The sequence below is a fragment of the Euwallacea fornicatus genome, chromosome 7 (genome assembly GCF_040115645.1).
Source record: "Euwallacea fornicatus isolate EFF26 chromosome 7, ASM4011564v1, whole genome shotgun sequence".
Lineage (NCBI taxonomy): Eukaryota > Metazoa > Arthropoda > Insecta > Coleoptera > Curculionidae > Euwallacea > Euwallacea fornicatus.
In genome coordinates, this window is record NC_089547.1 from 2,464,183 (window position 1) to 2,491,085 (window position 26,903).

The following is a 26,903-nucleotide window of genomic DNA, read 5'->3' on the forward strand; positions in this document are numbered from 1 at the left end:
AAGAAATATGATGAAATGTTACTAGTTGCTTCAGATGGTTCATAAATGAGCCGGATGATTGTTTTTCTCTTATTTTCTTTAAATTCTTAATTTGCATCCATAGATCTTTTTTCCAAATTAGACAAAACGAAAGATTCAAAAATACAGTCGAACTCGGTTATAAAGAACACGAGCGAACCGCAGATTTTGTTCGCTATAGCCGGACATTCGTTATATACGATTCTAGTTAATATGTACATACATAATGTATATATACTGTTATGTTCGCCTTAAAAATTCTTGTGTGGATTTTTTATTATGTGTGTGTACATAGTTAAGATTTATATACTAGTGAAAGGAAAAAAAGGCAAAAAAAGAACACTTCTGTTTTATTTGTACTTGCGTAATACTCACCTATGTAGTACATCGTATTAGTACTACATACAGACATACTATTTGCTTTGTACTGTAAAAAAGTCAGTTCTTTAATTGTACATTTGGTTTTTAATAAGAGAATATGTTTCAATGTAGCCTTATAATTTTTCGAAAATTGTTTGTTAGCAAAACGTTATTCATTTTGGTATACTCTTCTAATGAACACTATTATGCTTCTTACTCCACTTTGACAATGGAACGTCTTCTTCGTCATCTTGATCTGCGACTTTCTCTTGCTGTTCAAAATCCAAAATCGTGCTAAATCGTCTACGATTCCTATACATGAGGATTCCTCGGTGTCGAGATCATCCCAATAAATAAAATACCCTACAACTAGTCTAATAAACTTTTCAGGGTGGTCTTTTCAATAAACTATAGAATTAGTTCATTATAATCAATCGGACCTGCAAATTCTTCCTTGAAAAGGGTTCGCTAAAACCGATCGTTCGTTATAAATGTGTTCGTTATATCCGAACATGAATAGCACGTAATTAAATAGACAGACTCATTGGACATTCCTAACATTCAGCTCTTTAAGGCGACCGTTCATTATAACCTAGGTCCGCTATAACCGAGTATAAGTGCTTTTAATTCTATTTGGAGCGCTTGGTGTATTTGCAACTGGAAGCCCTCTTAAAATACTTTAATTATATTCTTGCCGAAAAAAGACTCATTTCATGAGTGGCTTTCGATGCATGCAACATACGAGTGCTTCAATCAACAATAATTTTAATACGTCCTTCGATGCTTATTCTGCAGATATGTCGAAGATTTCTGTTTACTCAGCCTGAGAAGTAGTTTCAAGGAATTCGGTATATGTATGTATACAAACGATCGATAAGATAATTTTTTTCTCTCGAAGACTTTTTAGTATTCTGCAAACTTCGTCTTCGAAAACCAAACAGCCACGGTAAATAATAATTCATCGAACTTTAGAACAAACCGCCAAATGACTAATACATATTTCTGGGTAGAAAGCAGGAGGAACACAATTTTTTAGCTCCCACTGAGAATAAACATCCGAAAAAGGAACAGTTGTTCTCGAGGACGTCGCATCGGATGAAAAATAAAGGCCTAATGATGTCTCAGACTGTTAGGATTAGAATCGTTATATTTTTGCCCGTCATAAACTAGGAGAAACGTGTTTTTCTATAATTGACACGTGATGGACTTTTAGAAGTTTCGCTGGAGGGCAGATTATTTTAGATTGTTTTAACGAATTTTAACTTTGATAAGCCAAAGAAGCTTACACTAATGTTGCAATACCATCCAACCACTTAAAATAATCTCTCTCTCTAGCGAAAACAACATCCGATAATGCTGGTTTTATTTCAATCATTTTTAGTGTGTACATGTTGCATGACAAGATAAGTATTTCGTAAAGAAATTGAAAAAAATCAATTGATAAATCCACAAAAAAAAAAAAATATATATATATGTATATATATATATAGTGTGCCTCAACCATCCGGGATTTCATATACACTCTTCAACTAGTTTAGTCATCGACTCAACGAGATGATTGATGTCCTCTTGCGGCGTTTCATCCACGGTTACTTATGTGACATTACAAAAGCCGCTAAGGTGGGGTAAACTTTGCAGTCTTCTTTACCTACAATATCCCAGGCATGGTCGATGGATGGAAGATCCAGATGCCCAAACTAACAAATTTATCTCATAAATTTATTCCAAACAGTCCTACTTTACTCTGGCCAAAGGCAATCTATCCAAACGATCTTATTAAAGAATGTTTGGATTTGTTAGTGAAGAATACTGCGGCTCCTTCCAGATTCAATAGCAATCATTTGTTGCACCGGTGTAGTCGATTTTGCCAATGTGCACTGATTAGACTTAGACAGAGAGAGAGAAGGCAGAAGATAGGGATCGGATGAAATTAATCCAAGAATTCTAATCCGTTGGAAAAAGATTGGTATTCCAATAGGTGAATTTCGGCACGATTGTGTAGATACCCTCTACCCCCTTTCCACATACTGACGACTCTTGATTTGTCGAACATAATTAAAAGATGTTATGTTAATTGAAAGCAGCAAAATAAAGAAAGCCTTCAGTATAATTAATATAAAAGGTGCAAAGTCGTTAACTTTCTTATTAAAAAGAGAGAAAACTTTGCAGTTGCCCCGAGCAAATTAATTATAGGACAGTGAGCAGACTTGATAGAGTAATAAGGAGAAACTCTTTAGAAACTGGTGGCGTATTTTCCCATTCCGATTAATTTTCAACTCTTATTTACCCTTATTTCGAACAGAGTTTAATTTCAACTCTCAACTTTTCTTCGACGATTTGAACAAAGAATCGTCGCTCAAACGGCGAGCGGATAACATTCACGATCCCGCTCCGGTCTCGGTGGTCAAAAGGTCTCCGGTATGATCGTCATTTAAAACAGATTACAGCAACACTAACGACGTCAAAATTTATATCAACGGACACGTTGCAACATGACGTCAGAAAAATAATATCCATGTACCATCGTGACTGGTCCATCGGGGTTTAGATCTGCACACAGGATGATTTGCACGGACGTGGACGATGCCGTGTTCGATTATGCACGACACAGATTCCCATCCGTATTTCCGATGATTTATATCATACATGTGACGTCATTGTGTGTCCTGTCATAATAGGCCAAAGGGAAGCTGGGCGTTCATGCCAGGTTCCGAGCCTTTTAATCAAATTTGCACTGACGATAATAACTGTTGCAACAACAATACCCACCAAAGTCTTTGGCCAGGAAAAAATGCTACACCACTGACTTTAACTATGTGGTTTTACAAGACAAAAACCTTATTGTCACATAGTTCTCAACAATGAAGTCGTTTCGCAATTCCGCGAATAATTATTATTTAATTGCCGAGGGTTCGGTGTAGATTAGGTAACGTCTAAAACGTATTAAATGTTGCTAAGACGGAGTGTAAAATTACATCGTTCGTTGATAATACGTTTTTTTTTTTTTAATTTATGCAACACATTGACCTTACAGGCGGCATTAAAATTCATTGGCATATCATGGGAGTCATTGGGGAAATAATGGCGGCATGGCTGAAAAAGATAGAAGTTGGAAATAAACATTGCAACATCGATGAAACATCGAGAGAGTTGCCATGAACGAGGGAATGTCCTTTAAAAATTTTTCAATGACCACTTAATTTTTGGTACTTTTCAAAAGAGTGCATAACATGCCGGCAGCAACCGACTCTACTTCGAAATAGTCTATTATTTTTTTGCCCAACAACAATCATCGACTCATGGAGCTCTAGTGAAACTTCCTTCTTCTCTCTTTTTCTCATTGACACCATTTGAACTCCGTAACTCATGATCATCACTCTTTATGCATCCCTTCATTCATGAACATGGTCTATCTCAAATCTAAGTTTGCTACTAAGCGCTTCTTCGTCTATGTTTTTGGATTTACTGGCAGAAGAATAGTACATGACGTGAAGAATACTATAGCAGCTTTCCTCAATTTGGGGTTTTACAGAATTCCTTTATCCCGGTTCTGTAATCTGAAATAAAATTTTCCTCGGAGAATCACGTGGAAATGACCTATAAATGCTCCTCTATATAGAAGGCTTTAAACCAACATTATTTTGATGTTATTCTCCAGAGGACGTTCTACTTCTCAAGTTAGAGAATGGAGTTTTTGACCTCGAACTTTTCTTCAGTAAATCGTGATGATGAATTCTGCACAAGTTCTGGTCTCCTTTCATTGGGGATGGCACTTTAATATTCTTTAACCTTGGAACGAAGTTTTCCTAATTGTTTTAAACTTATTCAAAGTTTAATAGAAGAAAAATTTAATTCGTGGAAACTCCAGGAGTAAAGAAGAGTTTTTATAATCAATAAGTCAATATAAAATGAAAATTCTAGATTTATAGTTATATGAACAACCTCAAAGTAACACACGAATTATTTTCAAGATTTGCTTCCACTATGTCACAACTATTTTTAAAATGATCAAGTTTTTTGCATGTAAGAAAAACTATATAGTGTTGGCTGCGCTCTTAATGCTACAGAGTTCGAATATACTCTATAGATGGCACTACTCTACTAATGTACTTTATCTTTGGCGAAAATATATTTTAAATTTCATCATTTTTCATTAATTTAATTAAATTAATACACTTGTTCCCTAATATCGCTTCGAAACTAGTTGTGCGTTAGATTTCCGCACTCAGATAAAGCCATGTGGTAAGCTACCTAAATCGTCAGTTTGTTAATTTAAACATGTCTCAGGATTCGTTTCTTGTTCAAGTTAATGACACACACGGCCCGCAATGGGTTTCCAGGCTCTTCATATCCGAAATTTTAATTAATTTAAGGTTATGAAGTAATGATCTCCCTACGGTGTTGTTTCCAGGTCGATTAGTATTCTTGAGACTGCCTTCAGCGGTGAATATCTTCCTGTGGGCGTGCTTTCATTTGGCTGATAAATCTCCGTGCTAGAGAATCCAGAGATTAAAATCAGGCTCGTTAAGTAGTAGATTCAATTAATACGTAATTTATTTCCAATATCATCGGAAACTACCGACCTAGAAACAAGAAATAACTGCCTGAATCATATCCGTTATCTGTCCGCACCGCCCCCGACTTATCAGATATTGATATCGTTCTTTTCTATGAAAATAAACTCAGATTCCTAATCGTTACCCGTTATAGACCGAGGAGTTAATTTCCGCAACACACTCTTTCCTTTATTCAGTTGCCACTTAATACACAAGATAAGGCCCAAAATTTGTAAGAATAATCGGAGTGAACCGGATTCATTAGGTCACCCAAATCTTTCCCTACATCCCTATATTGGACATTCTGTAGAACGATGCCACTATTCAATACGCAAATCTCAAAATATTTTTACAAATTAACGTTTTTCTGAGTAAAGCATGATGAAAATTCTTCCCCTAACTCTATCCCATTATCTCCCCCAACAATCCCCCTTTATAACCGGGCAGACTCTAACAAGTTTAAACAAGTAACTATTCCCCCCCATTTTATTACTCGACTTAGATCCTGGAAATAGGTGTTTGTCCGAATACCATATCCAGCTGGTTTATGACCAACTGACAAAAGAATTTATTATGGATCACTTAATGATGTCATTCGAGGATTTAACGGCTGCCGTAAACCTGAAAAATGGTGATAATCTCAAAACAATAAAATCAACGATTTTCCCCCATATTTTATCATCCATGTTTTTTTTTGTAACAGAAAAATAATATTTACCTTCATTTGAAATTTCGTATAAATCGTCACCAGTCAAAACCGATTTAAATAAATAATAAAACGGTTTGACAAAGAGAGGAAAAATGGTAAATATTTTGTGGCCGGAGCTCATAAAAAGTTTAATTTGACATTTAATAGGGTCCCCTCGATTGTGGAGAAGGGGCAGACGACAATGCCCGAAATTAGATGGAAGAAATGAGGCTTTGTGTCTTGGGCCCCCTTTTCTTGTACTCTTTTATTCAATGCTAAGGAGCCTTTATGTGTGAATGGGATTATGGTTATTTATTTCTTGTTTATTGTGGCTCATGAATTACGATCGTATATCTCAAAAAAGGGGCAATATACCAATGTTGGTTCACTTTTCCATCCGCAAACAAAGAACGTATATTTTTGGCCTAATTACGTTCTTTGCAGACGCTGATTCGAGGAATCATTTCCACTGGATACGGATAGAACGGACCTCTGGATTTTGCTCATAAATTTCAACTACATCCGCGTTTCTGAAACGAATTCCTATTTGATCTCATTTATTAATGTTCAAAGTTCTCAGAATCAATGTTCCAGTTAAGCTCTCAAATTGATGCCGAGTTTTCCGCTTTTAAGGTCACTTCTCACTGAAATTACCACACTAGCAGCCCTTTCAATCCATTCAAACCAATCCGCTTAGATACTTGGAATATTGTCCGACAAATTTCCTTTAATAATAATCTCTATTCAACGATCACTTAGCATTGATTTTACAGTTAAAGAACTTGTTTGGATCGTCGGACAAATAAAGTGAACGGTTTGTAATGTAATGGTTCAATTAGGCGTGTGTGTTCGGCAGCCTTTGTGTATTAACCGATGGCAGCTTTTGATTGATGCCACGCTGTATGCGAACAAAAAATGCCACTGAAGTACCTACTGATGGAATTAAAATCGATTTATTTGTCTTGGGTTTAATCAAAGCCTCGGAATCTTGTTTTGGAACACAATTGCTTTGGTATGTTTAGTTAAAAAAAAAAAAAAAGGTGTTTTCTTCCAGTTTAAAGGCGTTCCGTTATCTTTGTTTCTACCAAAACGGCCGAGGCACGAACGCGAATGCCTTGGGAAGGCCCGAGGGCTCAGTCGTTTTGGTCGCTTTTCCGGGATTTTTGCGTTTACAAAGTAAATAATCCGGAAAAGTAGTGCTCTGGGAAATAAATAAAATGGTCCCGAAAGGGGAGCTCCGTCATTAATGAACACCCAGATGTACTTTAAACAAACCCAGAAAAATAAGTATCGATTTCAGTTTTATCATCGTTAGCTGTCCGAAGCCGCACTCGATACATCTCAATTTTTCATAAAGATCCTTAATACACATTCTCCTCCTGTTTCCTTTCTGGTTTCATTAAGACGTATTTCACGGAACGAGTCCATATTTCTTTAATTGTCGGAACGCAACCCCGATAGCGAAATCTAATAAATCAAAGCTTCGACGATAATTAAGAAAATGGCAGATCGAGGGGCGACCACGCCCTATAATTTGGGTATTGCGTGACCCTTCGGGCATTTCTCTTTTTCCGGAGTTTTTCTTAATTAATCATCCTATACGTGAATGGTCATTAGATGCTATAGCCAATGTTGCTACATGTTGAATTAAAGAGATTCGAAATATTTCAGGAACAGAGATGCGAAAATGTATTACGTCCAACCGAAAAAGTTCTCTCTGCAAAACAAAATCGTCCTTAAATGCCTACCGAAGGTGGAATATTTATTAGGATTGAGGCGTTGAAAACAGAATTAGAAAACCTAAATAAAGGGGTCAGGAAGAAGCGAGATGAAGGAAATATCAGAACTACTCGCGTTGAATTTAAAAATTTAAGGCGGTGCAATTGGGGAAAAATTCCAAAGAAATTTATATTCTCTTCAGTTTTAGTCCGATTATTGTTTAATCATTACTATTCAGAATCCTCAAAACTGAGTTTTGAATACACTGATTTGCTTTGAAAGCTTCCCAGTTCAGCTAAAGTCAAAAACCCCTGTTCAAACGCGACATTTCAATGTGCACTTCATAGAAATTAATGTGAGAAATGCACTTCCCTTCCTTGAGGAAACAATACCTACGAGTTACGGTTACACGTTTCTTACCCGGCTTAAATAATAAATTCTTTGAATGACAAAATGAAGGTCACTGAACACGAAGGTTTATTAATTTAAACAATTTTACTCTCTCACCACTTTTGCGATATCGACGCGTATAATGCCTACAACGACACTTTTGCCCTTTTTATTTATCGTTGGACTTGTTGACATAACAAAAGACTATAGGCGTTCCGGTGCAAATAAACTAGTTAAAATGAATTAAGAACCACTTGTTACTAAGCTTGCAATTTAGTAACTTTTTAGACATGGACCAATGGGGACACGTTCTCTTTACAGATGAATCAAGATATCGACTTAGCCATAACGATGCACGTATTCGAGCATGGAGAAGTAAAGGTGAGCGTTATTTATCGTCAAATGTGAGGAAAACTGTCCATTTCGGAAAGGGATCCATAATTAAGAGGGTCCAAATATTGTTCTTCAGTAAGATAACGCGAGCCCCTCTCGTCCGATTAGTAACGCAACACCTTCAGGAGCAAAGTTTTGAAATTTCGGAATGGCCAGCCGATTCCTCACACCTGAACCCCATAGAACATCTTTGGGGTGTTCTCGAGAGAAGGTTGAGACAGCGTCCAACTGCCGAAAATCTAGTTAAACTGCCAGAAATGCTCCAGGCGAATGGAACGACATTCTAAGGGAAATGATAGAAAACCTAATCAATTCTATGCCCAGACGGTGTCAAGAAGTCCGATTAGCCCAAAGCAGACACACCCACTATTAATTTTCGTTGTTTAGTACATTTATTAAGTTTATTTCAACAATGCGATTTGGTAAAACGGGAAATACGTGCAGTAATTCTTCAAGATTTTTATTATTTCACCTTCAGTTCTAAAAAACTAAATGCTACGTTTAAGTCTAATGATTCCCTAAGTAGCTTAACATATGCTAAATTAAAAAAAAATGTAAAATTAATTTTACAAGCATTCATAGAAGTGGTCCTAAGTTTGTTTTGACTAGTTTACGTGTAATTGCTCAAGTCACTAGGTTTGATGTCAACTAAAATGTTTTTAAGTATTGTATGTTTCTCAGATATTCGTTTTTTTTTCTTTGAGCTCTAAGCTCCTATTAGCTTCATCAGTAATATTAATCTAGGACTTGAAGAGGAGTCTTATCTCACGACCGTAACGCGTTATGGGGTAAACACCCCAAAGACATTATCTCAAATCACAATCCCTGGAGGACTGTCCTATTATTTCGCGCTGTAAGATAACCACTACATACAACATCGATTGTTTTGTCTGTTTGGCAATAAAATAATTAATTGTAGTGTCATTCTCCTCTCTTTTCCAATTAGTCTCAAATCTTTTTCTCTCCAACAGAAAAATTTCCTCGAAGATCGCTCGATTTCTCCGGATAATAAAGCCCTTGTCGAAGATTAAGTCCCCATTAAAGTTATAGGTTATTGTTTACGTCTCGAATGAGCCTTATCTAAGGTTTCTACGTATCCCGCGTTTCCCCGCAACATCTGTATAGTCTTGTTACATCCCAAATGGGGCCCCAGATTTAAGGTTATAGTTATTGCATTGGGTAAGGTATTCGAGATTAATCGCATATTCAGAAGGATCGTCTATTTGACGCTGATTTACGAGATTCCGAGAGATGAGTGGTTAGATCTAGGTGGAATTTGGGAAAAGAGATATCATGAGCGAGTCTGGTATCATGTGTACCTCGCACTTGTAGCTTCGAAGAATTTTTATCGAGTCCAATATTTCTCTAATTATGCGACTGTTACTATCCATGGAAGTTCTATTTGAAATTCAAATTCGCAGTTCATTACAATAAGCTCGTTGCATTAATATGAACGAAATAATTATATGAACTCCATCCTAATTGATTTACCCAAATAATGCACAAACAGCACGTAATACCCACTCTTTAATAATTATTGCGGAAGTCATTGCAAAACATTTTCCATTAATTAATTGCAAATGGATTAAAGCCTTGACACATAATATTTAGCCTGTAAGTACGCATTTTGCATTATTACGAAATATTTGCTAATACTAACAAATTGGTTTGGACATTAACCACTTCAAAATCTCGCCCTGAAGTGCATTAGACCTAACGCTAAGGCGGAATTTTCAAAATCCTGTTAAATCTCCCCATAGTCATAAGGAAGCGAAAAAGTTTTAGTTTTAAGGGAGTTTAGAGAGATGATGAGATTAAATTTTAAAGTTTTTGGCCAGCATCTGAACCGGTGTCAATCAAATGCCTTCCTGCCCTTGAAGTATTAATTCTAATTAAAAGAACACAAATAAGGAGGTCATTAAAATTTATACAAATTAAAATAGACTGCAAAAAGGTTTATTAAAATAAAGGAAGCTTCTCCCCCGAAATCTCGTTAAGCCTTGGGAAGACCCCGTAAAAAATTGATTAATAATCTCGAAGTACATTACGTGCAGACTTAAGGACTTTAACTTAACGAAGTTTCACCCCTGTCGTCATTTATATCCGCTTTACGGATATATTTAGAGTTAATCGGGTCTAAATTAAAATAAGGGCCCCTTAAGATATATCATGCGACACTGAGCTAGGAAAGTTTTATTTACTAATTTCTACCTTTCAAGCTTAAGCCTCTTTGGGCAAAGAAACAGGGATTTGAGCAAATTTGCGGTTAAAATTAACCACAGACTGAAAGCGGAGACCTACCTCGAGCAAAATAGAGAAATCATCTCCTTGTCGTGTCAACTTACGAGTATTCCTGAAATCTGTTTAATTTAAGCTGTAATGTGACTAAAAGAGGATTTGTTTTTTTGTAAGAACATCACTTTTAAAATGTTTATTTACACATGTAAAAGAATAATATTCTGTATGCACCGCCACTCATTAAACGCGACACAAGAGTGCTTATAACTTATAATAATGCATGATATGGGAATAAATAAATAAGCCTTCTTCATTGAGATGCCAAACCTTTATACCTTACCTGACTTCAGGTTGGCTTTGTAATTAGGGCTTTAGTGGTCGTTAAAAGAGTTTAAATCTTTTCTTGATAGGTTTGTTGGTTGAGAAATGGGCCTGCTACCACACATGTAAAATATTGAATTACGTGTGCATGGGTTCCAGTTTAGAGATTCGCAGAAGTGCCACTAAAGGTCACTATTGTCACTAAAATAATAATAATTGTTTCGTCAGTGCAGTTGCATTTGAGCGAATCATCGATTTCGCAATTTAAACGGTACATTAACCATGAAGGTCACAGTAGTTTATGACGATCGTTAGTACCTAAGTAAAGTTTTTTTGGTCGTAATTGCAAGGAAACAAGATTTTCAATAGAAAAAACGAATCAAGTAATAATGTTTAAATAAGTGGAGATATTTTCTCAATAATGGTTAATCTATTTGAGGACGAAGAGCTTTTAAAATCCTGATATCGAATAGCAATTTCCATCTTTAATTAACGTCGTAGAATGTCGAAGTTCAGGGTCAAACAATTTCAGGACTTTAAATGGGAAGTACAGGGAGTTTCTAGGAAATAAGGGAAACTTGTAGTTTCACAGAATAACTGTAATATTGCGAATCAGGTCTTCCCTTAATTTGAAATTATTCAACACATCATCACGACTGGAAAACTTTAAAATTGTATTGCAAATGTGCATTAACGACTTCAAAATTGCAATTTATTAAAGTTCGAGCTTCCAATGGTCATCAGAATTTAAATGCATGAAAATATTCACCTGACTAATAATTGCAAATAGCCCTATGTCCTTCAAATGTAATAAGAAATATAAAAGTTTTCTAGATGAATTTGGATTTTCATCGCTATCATTGTCGATTCTATAGAAATCCTCCTGAGGATGCTTCAGGAAAAAACAAAAAAGGCTATTCTGTGTCCCTGAATCCCTAAAATTACTATTAAGTTTAGTGAAATTCTCTTTCAAGGAAAAACAGAAAAAAAACGAGGCAACTACCAAGCGATTCTTGAAATTTTCTAATTTCTTTTAAATAGAAAATATCCGGTTTGACCTAAAATTTTCACGGAAAAATTGTCAAAATGTAAATTTTCACGAGGAAACTTCCGAGTAAGGAAATTTAACTAGTCTGAAGCCAAACATTTTGAAATAAGCTAGGTGAAAAGTCACGAAAAGGAAAACTAATAACTGGCTAATCCTTAAATAAATTATAATAGTCACTGCTTAAGAACTCTTTAAGAAGAAACTTTGAACTGTAAAAGTTACTCGAATAAATTTTAAGTTTCTAAGACAAGATAGTATACATTATCAATTTTGGAAATTTCAAAAGAAAGTAATTGCAGGAAAGAAACAAGATAACCTAACCTAATCTATTTTTTGAGAGAAAAAATGGTCACGGTTTTAAAGATTATGTCTGAACATTGAAAATTGACCGAACACACCTGAAATTTCGTAAATAAACCCACACTGTTATGTCGAAATTTTGTATAGAAAACATTCCTAAAAAAAATTAAGAATGGGGAAATCTCATCTTGAATAAACATGCGAGTCAATTTTTTTTTAAGTCAATTTCAATTGAATTTCCTGGTTAAGTCTACTATTTGCGAATTTCATGTATGCATAAAAAGAAGTATATTGCTAATGCTGCAAACATCTACGAAAAAAAAAGACAAAAAAAACAAAATCACCGTAAGTAGTACCATGTAATATTTGTTCACCTACAGAAATAATTCACATAATAATTTAAGTCAATTTGATAGAAGCAAAGTGAAGACGCTGACCAGCTAACGTCGCATTGGACAGCTAATTGCAGTGTTTTTTTATGTGGGACACCCAATACTGGTTTGGGCAGTTGTCGTAGCGAACTTTTTAATTGAAATATTTGGAAAAAATATGAAATTTGAATAAGATTTTCATAATTGAAAACTTAAGGTAAGTCGACGGGTTATTTTTAGTTATTATTCCTTATTTGAAAAGCGAAGCCTTCACCACCTTGATACAAATCCTGATTACTTACTCTTAGTTTTTCAAAATTAAACGTCGATGGCAAAGCTCCACGCGTCGTCGCTTCACTTTATTTTTTATTTTATTTTATAAATTTTGTGTAAGTATGGCCTGGTTTCTGGTCGAATTCTTACGCGTGGGACAAGCAGCTGTGATTAATCATAATTAAAGATATAAACGACGGACGCGTATAAAGATATATCAAAGAACAGACCCATATTACGTAGTATACAGTGTGTAACATTACCTGCAACCGGTGACAATTTGCGCATGACACACCATCTTGATTTCCACTAAAAAAAAAAACAGAAAAATATTACTTATGATCTAAAATTGTATGCGGGCACTCTGCCTTTGGGTAACGTTGCTGATAATATGATAAATCTATTAGGAGCAATAGAAAAATTATGACTTCATGCTTCATGGGCGGTTTAATGCATCTAAGCCCTAAGGGCCTCGTTACATCACGGTTTCACTACTATAACTGGGATTTTGAGTGCTTGTTAAAAACGCATTCCATAATTATTGTTCTGGTGTAATTTATATTTGTGTAGATATGACAAAACGGTTCTGATGGCAATAATACTTGACATACATTCACTAACAAGGTGCTTACTTTCGACTTGTAACAATTACTGTTCCTCTTGATTTTGTGCGACTTTCTTCCTGCGTTTAGACATTTTTGAGAAATTTGTTCACTTATCACGAAGAGTTACTCTTCAGAGGGCAACAACCTCAAATTCTGAACCGTTTTGGCAATAATTTCTCTCCAATCTACTTCATTTAGCATAAATCGGTACGTGGTTAGAAGACACAAAAATCCACTTTATGCATACGAAATGGTAATATCCGAGTCTTTATTGTCGCTACCAACGACCATCGAGCATTTATTATCATGTTTTGCATAAGGAATCTCCCTATTCTTGTTACCATAAATCATGGCTCTGGAGCAAAACAAGAAGCTCGACGCTTATTATCGTTACTTCTTCGCGGATACTTCTTTTATCTGTCCCTAGGCGGATATTGGGAGATAATTTCCACTATTTATAGCAGGTTTTTATACAACTGGACAAGAACCCCGACCTTGGTCGGAATTGATTTATCGCAGGTTCCTACATAAAAAGGTTGCGTTCTAAGAACAAGGAAGAACCCGCGGTAATCAGCCTTGAACTTGAACCGATGCATTAGCTTTTTGTCGTAGAAAACCATCATCGAATTCTATTATAAAATGATATCAAAGTCCGCTCGTATGAAACAGTTTCGATATCCGTTTTAACTGAAGCTGAACGGTTGCACCAAATTTCACTACACAAAACGCTGTTTATGATTGCATTGCGGTTCAACTTTTTCGCTTGCTTTGTATCAAACAAAGTGAGTTTAACGAGCTTTTGTAAAAGGTATTTCGCAACTGAAACATTACACTACAAAGTCCGACACATGTTGCGTTTTAGTTAATAAAAAGTTTATGTGCAGTAGTTTTGGGCTTTCGAGATTGCAATTCATAAAATGATAAGAAGATGGAAGTAAAAACGTGTATATATTCCGAATAACTGCACATATCATACTCCATACACCTCCTTTCATGAATTTAATTTATTTCTCTATGCTTTGGCGTAGTTTTGAGCCGTTTTAATCCATCTAACCGACTGGATTGACAGTTATACGGTCAGTCATTGAAAAGATAACACATAATTAATGCGTTAAAACAAAAAAAATTTCCAATTGACGGAAAGTTCCTCTATATAGGGTGTTCCAGAAACAGTGGTACAAATGAGTATTGGGTGCTGGAGCTATTGTGTATACGTCAAAGTCATTTTTTTATTCTGTGAAAGTCGCACGTCTAACCGTTTTCGAGATATTTTCAATTAATTTTTTTACAGTGACAAGTGTGACAATGAGAAAAAATTGGCTGAATCTTTCCATTATTTTGTTTGGTAGTGCGCTATATTCATTTGTACCAATGTTTTTGGAACACACCGTAGATGGTTTCCATGATTTTTGCTCTTTCTGTACACATACATTTTTAACTTCTTCGTAATCAATTCGGTTCGATTTTTAGAGCTTTCATTTAATAATGATCCTGCAGCCCGAAGCCGCTTGTAACGCCACTGTTTTCTCGAGAAACGGCCCCTTTATTATTTATTAACGTATAGGCCACTTTTACCTCTCTGCGGGCGATGTTCTTTATCGGTTGTGTGACGGTAACCTGACACTGTAAACCAACTGAAGATACCAATGGTCTTTTCATTGGGGTTTCCTTGTTAATCTTAAGGGTACGGTTACCGAATGGATGTGCTAAATGCTTTCTGGGGTAGGTAAACATGCCCAGACTGCAACGTTGTCATTTTCGGACTTCACGGGTTTCGCAAATCGAGGTCGTTTTTTCAAATAACTGTGTTAGGTGCTTCGGATAATGAATCCCTCCATGGTGCTATTTTAAGGTCTCAGCTTCAAATTCTTTTTTTCTCAATAATAGTTTATTCCACTTGAACTCTTTGATGTGCGGATATGTATAGAACAACGCAGGAGAAGGTTAAGACGAAAAAGAAATATTTAGATTCTTATCCAGCTAATATCACATCAAATTTATGATCCTTTAAAGGTTAAATTTTGGTCGGAATTTTGATCCAATCTATCTTGCTTAAGTTTTAAAACTGTTGCGATCCTAAAATCCGCAACTTCCTCGAGAAGTTTTTGAAATTTACCTGGATCATAGTCTGCGGAAGTTTTCGTTAAAAAAATCACTCTAGGAATTAGAATTTTCGTGAATATTTTTAGAATTGTCCATAGACTTAATAAAGTTTATTATGCTTTTGCAAGAACTTGAGGTCATTTGAATTTCTCATAAACTACTTGAATTTTTTAACGATTTCGCAAAAAGCGGAATTTTTCCAAAATTGTTCCAAATTTGTATAGGAATTCCCAGAGATTTTCCTGGTAACTTGAATTGCCTTGAATAATTTCAAAGACTTCCAGAATTTCTAAATGCTCAACCTGAATTTCCCAAAACCTTTGCCGTATCTTTTAAACTCGATTTTACAAGAAGCTGAACTGGTCAAAATTTTTTTAATAGTAATTGATAGCAATTGTTAGGTATTTTTTGAAATTTTCTAGTAATCTGCATTACGCTGAGGGTTGTCACGGAATCTTCCAGAAACTATCGCGATTTTCCTGAGTCCCAGTACGAGTTTCGCAGGTATCGGAACTAATTCAGTTTTTTTTCGCATTTTTCCAGGAATTTGAACTAAAATTGGCTCGAAACCGAAGACTAGAACTAAGCTGTACGAAATTGTTTCAGAAAATAACTATATTGGTCGCCATTTTGCAGGAAACTGAACAGTGCCCGAACCGCCCCGAAATATTTTCAGAATGAAATCTTCATTCTATTATAAAAGTCTTTCAACAGAATCCAATTTAGGAACTTCGTAAAAACTTTAAAATTTGAAAGAAACACTTGGATGCATAAATATGCAGAAAGACACACACTTTCTAATTCATTATTCCATTACTTTAAGATTATGGCTAATCGATCAAATTTTTATACGCCTTTCGAACCGCACACCTGACCGACAACATGGCAAATAGGATCTTGTCTCCAAACATTATCTTCTATTATCTCTATTTACAGCTCAAGCTGAAGACAAACCGTGGCGAACAAGGCCCTTGCAACACGTACATCTGGTGGTAAGTTCAAGGCATTTTAGCACCCCACAGTCTACACGCCCTTTTTCTATCAGTAGCGTGCATGAGCAGATGCTATTCTTTAATGTCGAAAGTAATTTGAAAATTCGTGAAAAAGTGGGTCAAGAATATTTCCCTTCAAATCTTTATAGCTAAATCCCAGGTAAGTCCTAATCCGGATAACTTTTTGCTTTGAAGAGGTCTTACGCTAAATTTTCATCCGAGAGAGGCCTGAAAGGGCTTTCGACGGCCCCGTTTGCATAAACACCAAAAGCCCGAGGAGCTTAATTTGTGTATGTAGTGCATTAGTGCGCTCCCAAGTGGGTTTCTAAGACTGATACTCACTTATAATAATATTGCGGTTTATCTAAACCACTTAATCAAAACCCATTCAATGGCCTACTGAATGGAAGGCACGATTAAATCATTCAATTAGGAAGTTGATTGAACAAATTCGAAACTGCGTTCGCTTCATATAGTCAAATGTGTCGCCTTCTGATGGCCAATTCCATCGGAATTGAGTTATCTTATTAGATGTTAAGCCAATTAAAACATCCAGTAAGCGCCTCTGAATTTGTTTGCCTTTACCTCTGCTATTTGCTTAACCCAATTAGATTGATTGAGATTAGCTTGAGGTGATGTCAGGGGTGGATTAACGTTGAAATGCAACTAAACTGGCAAGTTATCCGTAGAATTGATTCATTTTACTCGAAAATTGCGTGAAAATTGTAGCTACGAGAACATCCCCAGAGGTACCCGACATAAAACTAAAAAAAAAAAAAAAAAATTTGGCAAATATTACATTATTTCCCAACATAATCTTTGTTGCAATTGACACAGCTCTATACTCTGTTTATAGTGAGAAGCTTCGAATGTTTCAAGATGGTCATCAACCTCGGACTTCCACTCCTTCATTATTGGTAAAACTCTTCCCATCAAGCCATTTTTTCAAGTTTAGAAATAGAAAATAATCTGCGGGGGCTAAATGTGAATAGGGTGGGTGAGGAGACAGTTCGAAATCAAGTTGATTGATTTTGACCATCGTGGATGACGGAAGTAGGGACTGGAGCATTGACTTGATGAAACAAGACTTTCATCTTCACCAAATGTGGTCGCTTTTTTTTAAGTTCCCCACTCAAATGCTACAATAAATTTGCATAATACTCTTCGTTTATTGTTTTTTCTTTGGGGATATAATCAATAAAAATCATCCCAAGTCTACCCAAAAAATATATGCTATCACCTTTCCTACAGATGGAACGCTTTTCTCCTTCTTTAGAGCCATTTTTCCCCTTTTGAGTACATTGTTTTGACTGCTCTTTCGTCTCAGGTGTGAAATGATGAATCCATGTTTCATCCATTGCTATAAATCGACGTAAAAACTCGGCTTTATTGCTGCGAAACTTTTCCAAACACTCCCTTGAAGCATCTTCACGGCACAGTTTTTGTTCATCTTGCGCACATCTTTCTCACATCCAATTGTTCGGTTAAAATTTAATGACCAGCACTTTTTGAAATGTCTATTAGGTCTACTAACTTGCTCAATTTTCACCGACCTTTTTCCAATACAGTTTTGTGGATTTTCACCAAAATTTTTAGAGTGGTCAAGTCTGGAGTGTCACGTGGCCGCCCACAGCGGAATCCGTCTTGGAATCTGGTACGACAACGTTTGAGCTCTGTCACCTAATACTTCATAGTTGTTAGCAAAGGACCAGAATCCTCCAGAGCAGAATCTAACTCCGCTTTAATGTTGGATAAACTAAGACCTTTCAAATGAAAATATTGAATGACCTATCGATGACCAATTTTTTCCATATTCACATAAATCTAAAAGCGTTCACTAAAAATGGTTCCAAATCAAACTCAAGTCAGCGTAGAATCCTCAATCTTTCGACATAAGCTTTTTAAGTTTAGATCTTTGTAATGTAGGCACATTTTTAATTTAAAAAATTGATTTAAAAAATGCCAGGTTGGGTACTTTTGGGACGATTCTCGTATTTTGGCTTTTATAAAGCAAATTCGTTGTAGCTTTAGGTCCAATGTCAACAGCTGAATAATCAATGGGATTGATACAGGATCATCCGCTAAAAACCCTGCTTACGTATGCACCGCATGGATGGCCAATAAAAAAGGACCCCGGACAACTGTCGAAAAATGTTCGGTTGCATCAGTGCCCCAAGGGACAAAGGGCCACTTTGTGTCGCCATTAGAAATTAATCGATATGGACCAATTTTGCAAATCTCCTCGATCCGGGGCCTCACTGAATAAATTATTAGACCGTTTCGGACCAGGAGACTTTTGGCCCTTTTTTCTTTCCCCGGGAATGGGAGCAATGGCGAATTTTTGATGGAATATAATAATATTTTCTTTTGGACTGAGAAATATGATGGGGGAAGAGCGGATCGAGGGTCCCGTCGATTCGAGTTTAAATGAAATTACCTTCGTAGATAATGGAAACGAGGTATTTTTGAATAAATTTGTTTTGAAAAGAATCCGCAGTGGCGTGGGAATTTCTGCGATTGAAATGGAAAAAAACTTCCAACGAGATACGGAAAAGGGCAAATGGAATTGAAATAACTATTAGTTCTAATTGTGCAATGATGGCACTTTGGCACTTCTCGAATAGCCGGTAATTTGAAAGGTTACTGAACAGATATATGGATGGTTGAATGACAGAAGAATGGAATAGCAAACTCGCAGTGCTTATTTAATTTTATACTTAGGTAACAAATTAGATATTTAGAATGCATTTAATTTCCCAACAGAGTTCTTAACAAGATTTCGAGCTATTCTGACCTCACTCAAGAATTCGACAAAACACATTTTAGCAGTCTTGTATTACGGAGCATTCCGAGAAGCGTCAGCTATTAGGGAAGATCTGATTGTGTCTAAATCTAGATTCAGAAGATCGTAATTTCCCAGACATTATTCTAGATATTATTCATATATGAAGTATTTTCTAGTTAGTGCATGGTCCGGGTATTCTCCGGGACTTCCGAAGATCATGTCTAGTGGTGCAAAACGGGAGGCAAAAAAGACCATTACCAATTCATTCACAATTTAGGTCTTCATTTTGGTTTTCGGCAATTTCTAGTATTTTTCAGTACTTACCTAAGCGATATTATTAATTTAGCATCGACCGAGTGTAATGCCAATGGCGAACCAAATGGTATTATAACCTTTATAGCAACGACTTTAACGTACCGTTATTATTTTTAGAATCGATTAAAGTGCCAGCATATTTAAACAATAATTATCACCAACGTTACCCCTTTTAATTATATATTTTTGTAAAGGTATGGAAAGTTATAAAAACGTTTGTTACCAAGGCGAAGGACGATATTTTTGCCGGTATTTTTATTCATAAATACACAGGGTCGGGCAACTTATACGAAAATTTGAACTGTGTTTGCTCAAAGTAAACAGACAATAGGAAGACTTCCAAGTTTTACCAAAACATTAAATAATAAGTATGTAATAATAAACATGCAATTGCGCCTTATAGGTATCAGAGTTGCCTGTAATGTGTACTTCATTACTTCGTCATTTTTTATTTTTTTACATACATTAATAGACTTGTTAATAGGTAGCCATAATTTGTTTTGCAGGTTTACTGGTAGGTTTATATTGCTGTTTATTTTTACTATATTTTGGGAAAACAAATATTTACGAACATAATTCGAAATTCATTAACGGTTCAATACCCAATCGAATGTCATTAATAACATACTGATATCTAAATATGTAGATACTTCGATACTAGCAAATAATTTTAATATTCCCTTTATTTTTTAATTAAAATTTAATGCAAATGGAAAAATCTAATTTAGTACAAATCATTAATTGAAAAAATGTAGATTGGCGATGACATTTAGAATTTTTTTCCAGGCAAATCTGCTTTGAGGTTATTCCATTTGTTGCCATTGATTATTACAGATAGAGGGAGAATGAAATTAAGCATAATTAGTCACGAAGTAAAGCAGTTGATTAATACCATTAAGCCAAACATTAGATTTGGTTCTGAAATGTGAGTCGGTCAACATATGGAACATCCCTTCCATTAGACCACTATCGGGTCGATTTTTATATGGGTTTCTTATGGTGGCTGTTGGTCTTATTTTAAAATCAATTCTTATTTTTTCCTTATCTTCTTGAAATATTTTATTTATTTTCTAGACGCTCAATTTCATCCTCTATCTGTTGCAACAATCAATTGGAGCCGATGTATGGCACAAACCAGGTTTGTTTGCAAATTTCTATTTTGTAGTGCATCCACGTTCGTGGTACCACTCTCTGGGTAAATGCTGAAAACTGCGAAGTTGAACTATTAAAACATCGAATGGTGTCCCTTGCGTTGCCCTGTATATATGTTTCCTACAGTTTGTGCTATTCTTGCGTACAGGCAAAAATATCACCCTCACCTCCTAGTTGTAGAAAAGCGTATAATTACTAAAGATTACTCACCTTCTTTCCATCTCTAAACTTGACGGTTCCCTCGATAATGCAATTGTCATCGCACATTTTCGTATCGGGCAAATAAATCCAACACTGGCAACAATCACATACTAAGTGTACACCCCCAACCGAATTTTCATTTATCAACAACAAACACTTTTTCACAATCCGCACAAAAAGTTAAAAACAGTCTATTTCCATAGCAACAAACGAACTTTAAAGTATGCTAAGGCGCAACTCAAAAATGTCAAAATAATTGACAGCTCGCGCCAAAATAATTAAACAATTGCCGGTGAAAAGTGTAATTGAGCGGCGATTGTCGTAATTTCGTGACGTAGTCCAGCGCAGCCCACTCGTATCTATGGATGGCGCACGACTGAAGTGCGTCTATAGCATTATCGAAGTAAGCGGCGAAATTCTGAATGCGCCTGCTTTGTGTGTGTACTTTAGTCGGGACGGATGATGGGAATTCAAGATTTCTGGGGGTCCTGGGACTCCTGAGCAGGTTTTCCGAGGTTCGAGCAACGGGAGAAGGTGCAGACTTCGACATGTTACCGGGTTATGTAGGTCGGGATTAGGGAGTTGTTAAATTCTGATTTTTGACGATCTATGAAATTTCAACTATCATCTGAAAAATGCGAAGTACGCGATCAGTATTATTATTGAACAGTTTGATTATTTTCAGCGGCAGTAATCAATTTTCATTATCACTATCGGCGCTCGAACTGATCTTGTGCAATATAATTTTTTTCCGCGTCACCATCGTTTGAGACGTGAATAATTGCAAACTTCGGAGGTAATGAAGGAACCGGGGATGATAGATCTGAATAGGAAGATTGAGTGTGTGGCTCCCGTTATTCTCATCGGGAATAGAAACCGATAAATCAGGCACAGCTAGAAAATAAAGATGTGTGTTAAGATATTTTACTAGTTTAATGTTTCTGTCCTTAAACATCTCTAAGCCGTTTGTCACTGATTTGTCTTGGTGCAGATATTCGATCGAAATCAGCTCAAGAGATCTGCAATACAGTGCATTGTAGCAATGCGATTTTGAGGCCGTATTTGCAGCATTTCAAGCTTATATAAAGTCTATCATTGAAACTAGTAAACTTACGTACTACTTATATTACTTATTCCAGCAGCTAATTTAACCATGTCAGCTCGCCCTAGTTAACTTTGCGGGGGAGGCAATAAAAAAATGGAAGCGCAGTAAAAATACGGGCGATTTTAAGGATGCCATGCGCTCCGAAGAAAAGAAAATATGGCGCATTGGTCCATTAGCTCACCCGCAAAGTTAACTTAGACGAGCTGTGTCTAGTTCTTCGACCTATTCTGCCTAAAAAGAACCTGTTCAAACACCCTTAGGCATCTACAAACGACGAACGACTGCTTTATTATGCAATTATTCGTAAGTCAGTAAAGTGTTAAGGTCTCGAGTTGATTTAAGTCAGTTTTTTAATCTCGAATTAGCGTTGAATATCCTACAGTTAAATAATTCACAGAATACTTCAATCAGTTCTAGTAATTTTGGATCATCGTATCCACAGGTGCCGGAACAGAGATTAAATAATTTTTAGCTTTTATCTAATGTGGTCTGTTTTTAATTTAATGTGATTAAAAGAACGTATTATATTTTATATATGTATCATTATATATATTATTTATGTATTTTATGTTAATGTTCTACAGTTAATTTACAATTTATTTCAAATAATTTTAATAATTTTTGGTCAAAATATACTCGATGGAATTAATATACTTTTTAATATCGTTCAATTAAATTTTATTTCTCGCTATTATAGTAATTTCTGGTCTTCCTATCTTCGAATAACGAATGTATCAAACAAGATTATTTCAGATTTTATTATATTTGCAATGAAATTTGAAAGTTTTTGAATACTACGATTCTTAATTTTTTTCTGCAGGATGTTGAATTTTTACATTATAAATTAATTTCGTTTTTTATATTTGTGAAAGTTGTAAACACCATCAACTGAAAGCAGTGAAAAATATGAAGTAAAATACCGCTATATTTTAAATCAACTTCTCGCACCTCGATTTGTCCAGCTTTCCGCGAGGTGATTCACTCAATGGATTTTTCCGTCTTTTTCCTTAATTTTAGAAGACGAGACTAAGTTCCCCTTTTGACGTCTGTAACCATTCCAGCATTACTCAACCGTTATTATCTCGAAAACTGTTGCAACTTGATTATGGTGTTACTTGAAATAAATTCATACTACAAAAATTTCCAGATTTGTGGGGTGATTCATATGAAACCTCCGTTATTTCGCTGATTTCCGCCAGAATTAGCAACTTTGAAACACTCGTAAAACTATGTAGGTACTTTCAAAAAAAGGCAAAGTATAGCCAAATTTGAAAAGTGTGTTTTGTCCAATTGTTCAGACACTTTTAATAATAGAATCACATTGTACACTCGCTATTAACGGTATTTATTACTAGTGAAAGGTTTTTAAAAATACAAAGAGAATAAAGAAAATAAAAACCTAGAATAAATAAAATCATGCTCAATTTGCTTTCGTAACTGGTGCCTCCCAAAAAAGCCCCAACATCAAAAACAATAACAGTAAATTCCCCTTAATCGTTCGTTGGCAGAGTCGAATTCGTCATTTAATTTAGGAGGCTTCTATTTAGTAAAAAATAATGGTTTCCAATTACTCAAATAAATTAGGAGATTTTTTAGCCACGGCTCATGGCCGTTGAAACGGACCCGATTCTCTTATCCAGCATGTTATTATGGTCGTTCGTTACATCTTGATTAATTTAATGTGCCTTTCTATTAGATTTAATGTGTTTTATGGCACCGAACTCTGGTGGGGCTATTTTTAACTTACACCCGAGGAAAAACAGTGGCTTTCATCGTTTAACCTTACAAAATTATATCTATATAAGGCAAATTAATCAAGACTGGATATAAAACATGTTCATTGCTAAAATTGAAACAAATAGTTTTTCCAGATCCTTCTTTGATTTCATAGTTATTACTTTCAATTTGGGGGGGTTGTTGACACATAACGAAATTAAATTCTGTATGTATATATTTTTGATAAAGCAAAATCCAACTTGCTGATTTGATTATGACGAATATACGTTTCATGCAAACCCCATCCGGCAAAATTAACCACTCCACTCACCTAATCTCCCCCAAGTTAAATCGACCTTGATACGGCCCCTATTCACCATTACAACGTCAAGTAATAAAGGTATATAAGTATAAGTGCATTGTTTTAACCCACGGGACGTCTAGTTTCATTAGGGACATTAAAAGGTGTTTTCGCTGCTAAAATTGGGTTTTGAATTGAATTTCTCTATGGTTTGATTACTCTGAATACGAAGGAAGTGTGAATGTTTCTCTGAGAATCTAGCACATAAGATTTCCTGGATTTTGTGCCAAAATATTTTGGGATATATATGAGCTTGTGATGGGAAGAATATGGAAGAAATAAACCTTTTGATGTTTGTCGTAAATTTGATATGGGTAGAAAATGTATTGATGTTGAAGAGGAGGGTTTCTCTCAGTGTGTTTCCGCCTGTTAGCAAACTCGGAAATAAATGAAACCCGATAAGGCATCACTAGGTACGTATATAAGGAAGTTTTTCCAGGGAAAGTTTTCATAAAAAGTCATCCAAGCAGGAGTTTTTGATAAAAATCGAAGTTTCCGAAATAAAATTGAACGCGCCAGGCAGTCGGGTGGAATTAAATTTATTTTTTGTCGAATTTGTTCCAGCTGTCCGAAGGAATTAATTTCCTTCCAGACACAAAAATAGATTTTCCTCGGATAACGTTTGTATTTCAAGTACAGAGGTTGTTTTTGGAAATGAAGGAGGTGCAACAAAAATAAAGGGTGCCGGAAAGGAAAGTTTATCATAAGTACTCCTTAATTAACAATAACTGATGTGAGAGAGTTCAGTTCCATTAGACATTATCTATTACTGGATATAACATAATTGTTAATACATTTTGGTCCTCACTTTACAAAAGAAAATTTTCACTCCTGTAATTTCAGTTATTTTTTAATACAGTTATTCTACTCTTTTCCAAGATGTCGTCGTTTAAAGTTTAATTAAGGAAAATTAGGTACTTGACTCATTTTGCACATACGCAAAAATATCCAAGTGCATCCTGGATATCAAAACTGAGTCACTTGAATTATGAAAAATGCAATTTAAAAAATTTGAGATACCTTCAAAATCACAGAAAAGAGTGTCGAAGTAACCCTATGTCTTAGAAACCGAAAGAGTTTCTGCAAAAAACTCTAAAAATTAGAAAATTTAAAGATCGTCTATCTAATTCGTCTATTCCTGCCCCTAACCGACCCCAAATAACTGATGACTCCGACCCCTATCATTGCCCAATTTATAGTCATGTCGACGCCATCTGCTTATATCGCGTGCATCATAACAATAAAAGCACTCAGTCTACGCATATACGAGACATATTCATCGAAGTATTTTTATATGATTTTCGGAAATCGAAAGTGCCCCTGTAGTAGTTCCGGGGGCGCGCGATTTTTTCACCCCCATTTAGGATTCCGTTTTAACGGAAGTGAAAATGCGAAATGTCTAGCAGTGTGTTTGTCGGAAAGGTCTTTGGGGCCGCGATCCCCCAGGGGGCTGAACTTCGAATAATACAGGAAATCAAAGGATATATAAGGTGCATAGGAAATGCCGACGCTTATCCGTTATTCAAAACCTATTGAATTTATTCGGGGGTTCAAATCGAGAAGTTTGGCAGCTATTTTGAGGTTTCTGAGGGCAGGTAGTGGGAAATAAGAAACCCTCTCGACACATAAACTTTGCCGTAATCTTTGTCTTTTAAATAAATTTTGTATGGGCATTTTATCTAAATATATTATTTGCATGTTGAAGTCGTCTTCAATCGAACACCGTTTTAAATTTCATAAACGTTTTCTCTTTCTCTAACAACTTTTGAAACGGTTTCGTATTGAAAATTGCCCTTTTTGCCCTAATTTAATTAATCCTAATTTGACCATGGAAACTAAATAAGGATAGAACAGAAAAAAATATAGAAACAAAATTACCAAGCATTGTTCTTTGTGTGCATAGAAGCAGAAGAGTTCGCATTTGCAGTGATGGTAGGCAGAATAGATTTTCGCAATAGGGAAAAGATCTACAAGATTTATTATTTGAGACCGGATTTTGAGGAACAGTGGAATAAGGCGGGTTCATTAAATATTTCCACACGGAGAAATTCTTTTACTTTGCGATCTGTGTAGAGAAAAAGCACAAAGGACGGATTTCCGCTTTCATTCGATTCTGTGTTAATGGAAGAGCGAAAAAGGGATATTTACTAGAAATTTTTGTTTTTCGTATGAAATAAAATTGGTGGCAAGAAATTGCTATTGCGAAATTAAATGGGAATTGGTCCAAGATCGATTCGAATAAATTCGATCTCAAGAATTTGGGTACAAAATTAGAGGTAGGTGCTCTCAGTCTAGTGCTATCGTATTTTTCTCGCATTTCTTTTACTTTTCTTGCGGTTATTTGCATTCGTTCTATCTTCTTTAGTTTTAATTGCAGTGACAAAGGGAAATAACAAAAAAAAACACTTAGAGATTTGATTAGCGTTTTTAGCTATGTAAGAAAAAAAATAGCAGGCTTTTACCGCAACGTTACGTTACGGAAAAGACTTCGGTTCCAGACTTGTTTCATTCTGAAAAAAAATTCTATATGTTTTACATCACACAACATAAAATGTTTCGTGTGAATGAATGTAATAAATTCAACGAAAAGTTCGTGGCATGTCCGCAAAAAGAATCGAGTGGTTACATAAAAATGGAAAGAGGATGTAGAGCAACTCGACAATACGTGTTACTACCTATTGGCTTCATTAAGCATATGTGTGCAAAATCGGTACACGCATACCATGCTGCGCATACCCGAAGAGATACTCATATGTAAACGTACCCAGTGTTTATGTTTACTACTATTTCAGCATTATTTCAGTTTACATAACTCAAAATCCCAATACGAAAAATAATATCAAATAAATTAATGCGTTTGATTTTTAATCCCGATATCCAAAGAATCACGTTT

General features: G+C 35.6%; 1 protein-coding gene across 3 annotated transcripts in view; it reads right to left on the reverse strand.

Annotated features, from left to right (window-relative positions):
* LOC136340392 (uncharacterized) overlaps nt 1-26,903 on the reverse strand; it is a 254,436-nt gene that overhangs the window by 110,074 nt on the left and 117,459 nt on the right. Inside the window, exons 1-2 of one of the 3 annotated variants that reach the window (XM_066284442.1) lie at nt 20,838-21,221; nt 12,939-12,984 (exon numbers count right to left, since the gene is read on the reverse strand). The exons of the other annotated variants lie outside the window; for them this stretch is intronic. Coding sequence (XP_066140539.1) covers nt 12,939-12,984; nt 20,838-20,894 — 103 coding nt within the window. The 5' untranslated portion in view covers nt 20,895-21,221. Of the gene's footprint in view, nt 1-12,938; nt 12,985-20,837; nt 21,222-26,903 lie in introns of those variants that run through there. 3 annotated transcript variants of the gene reach the window in all.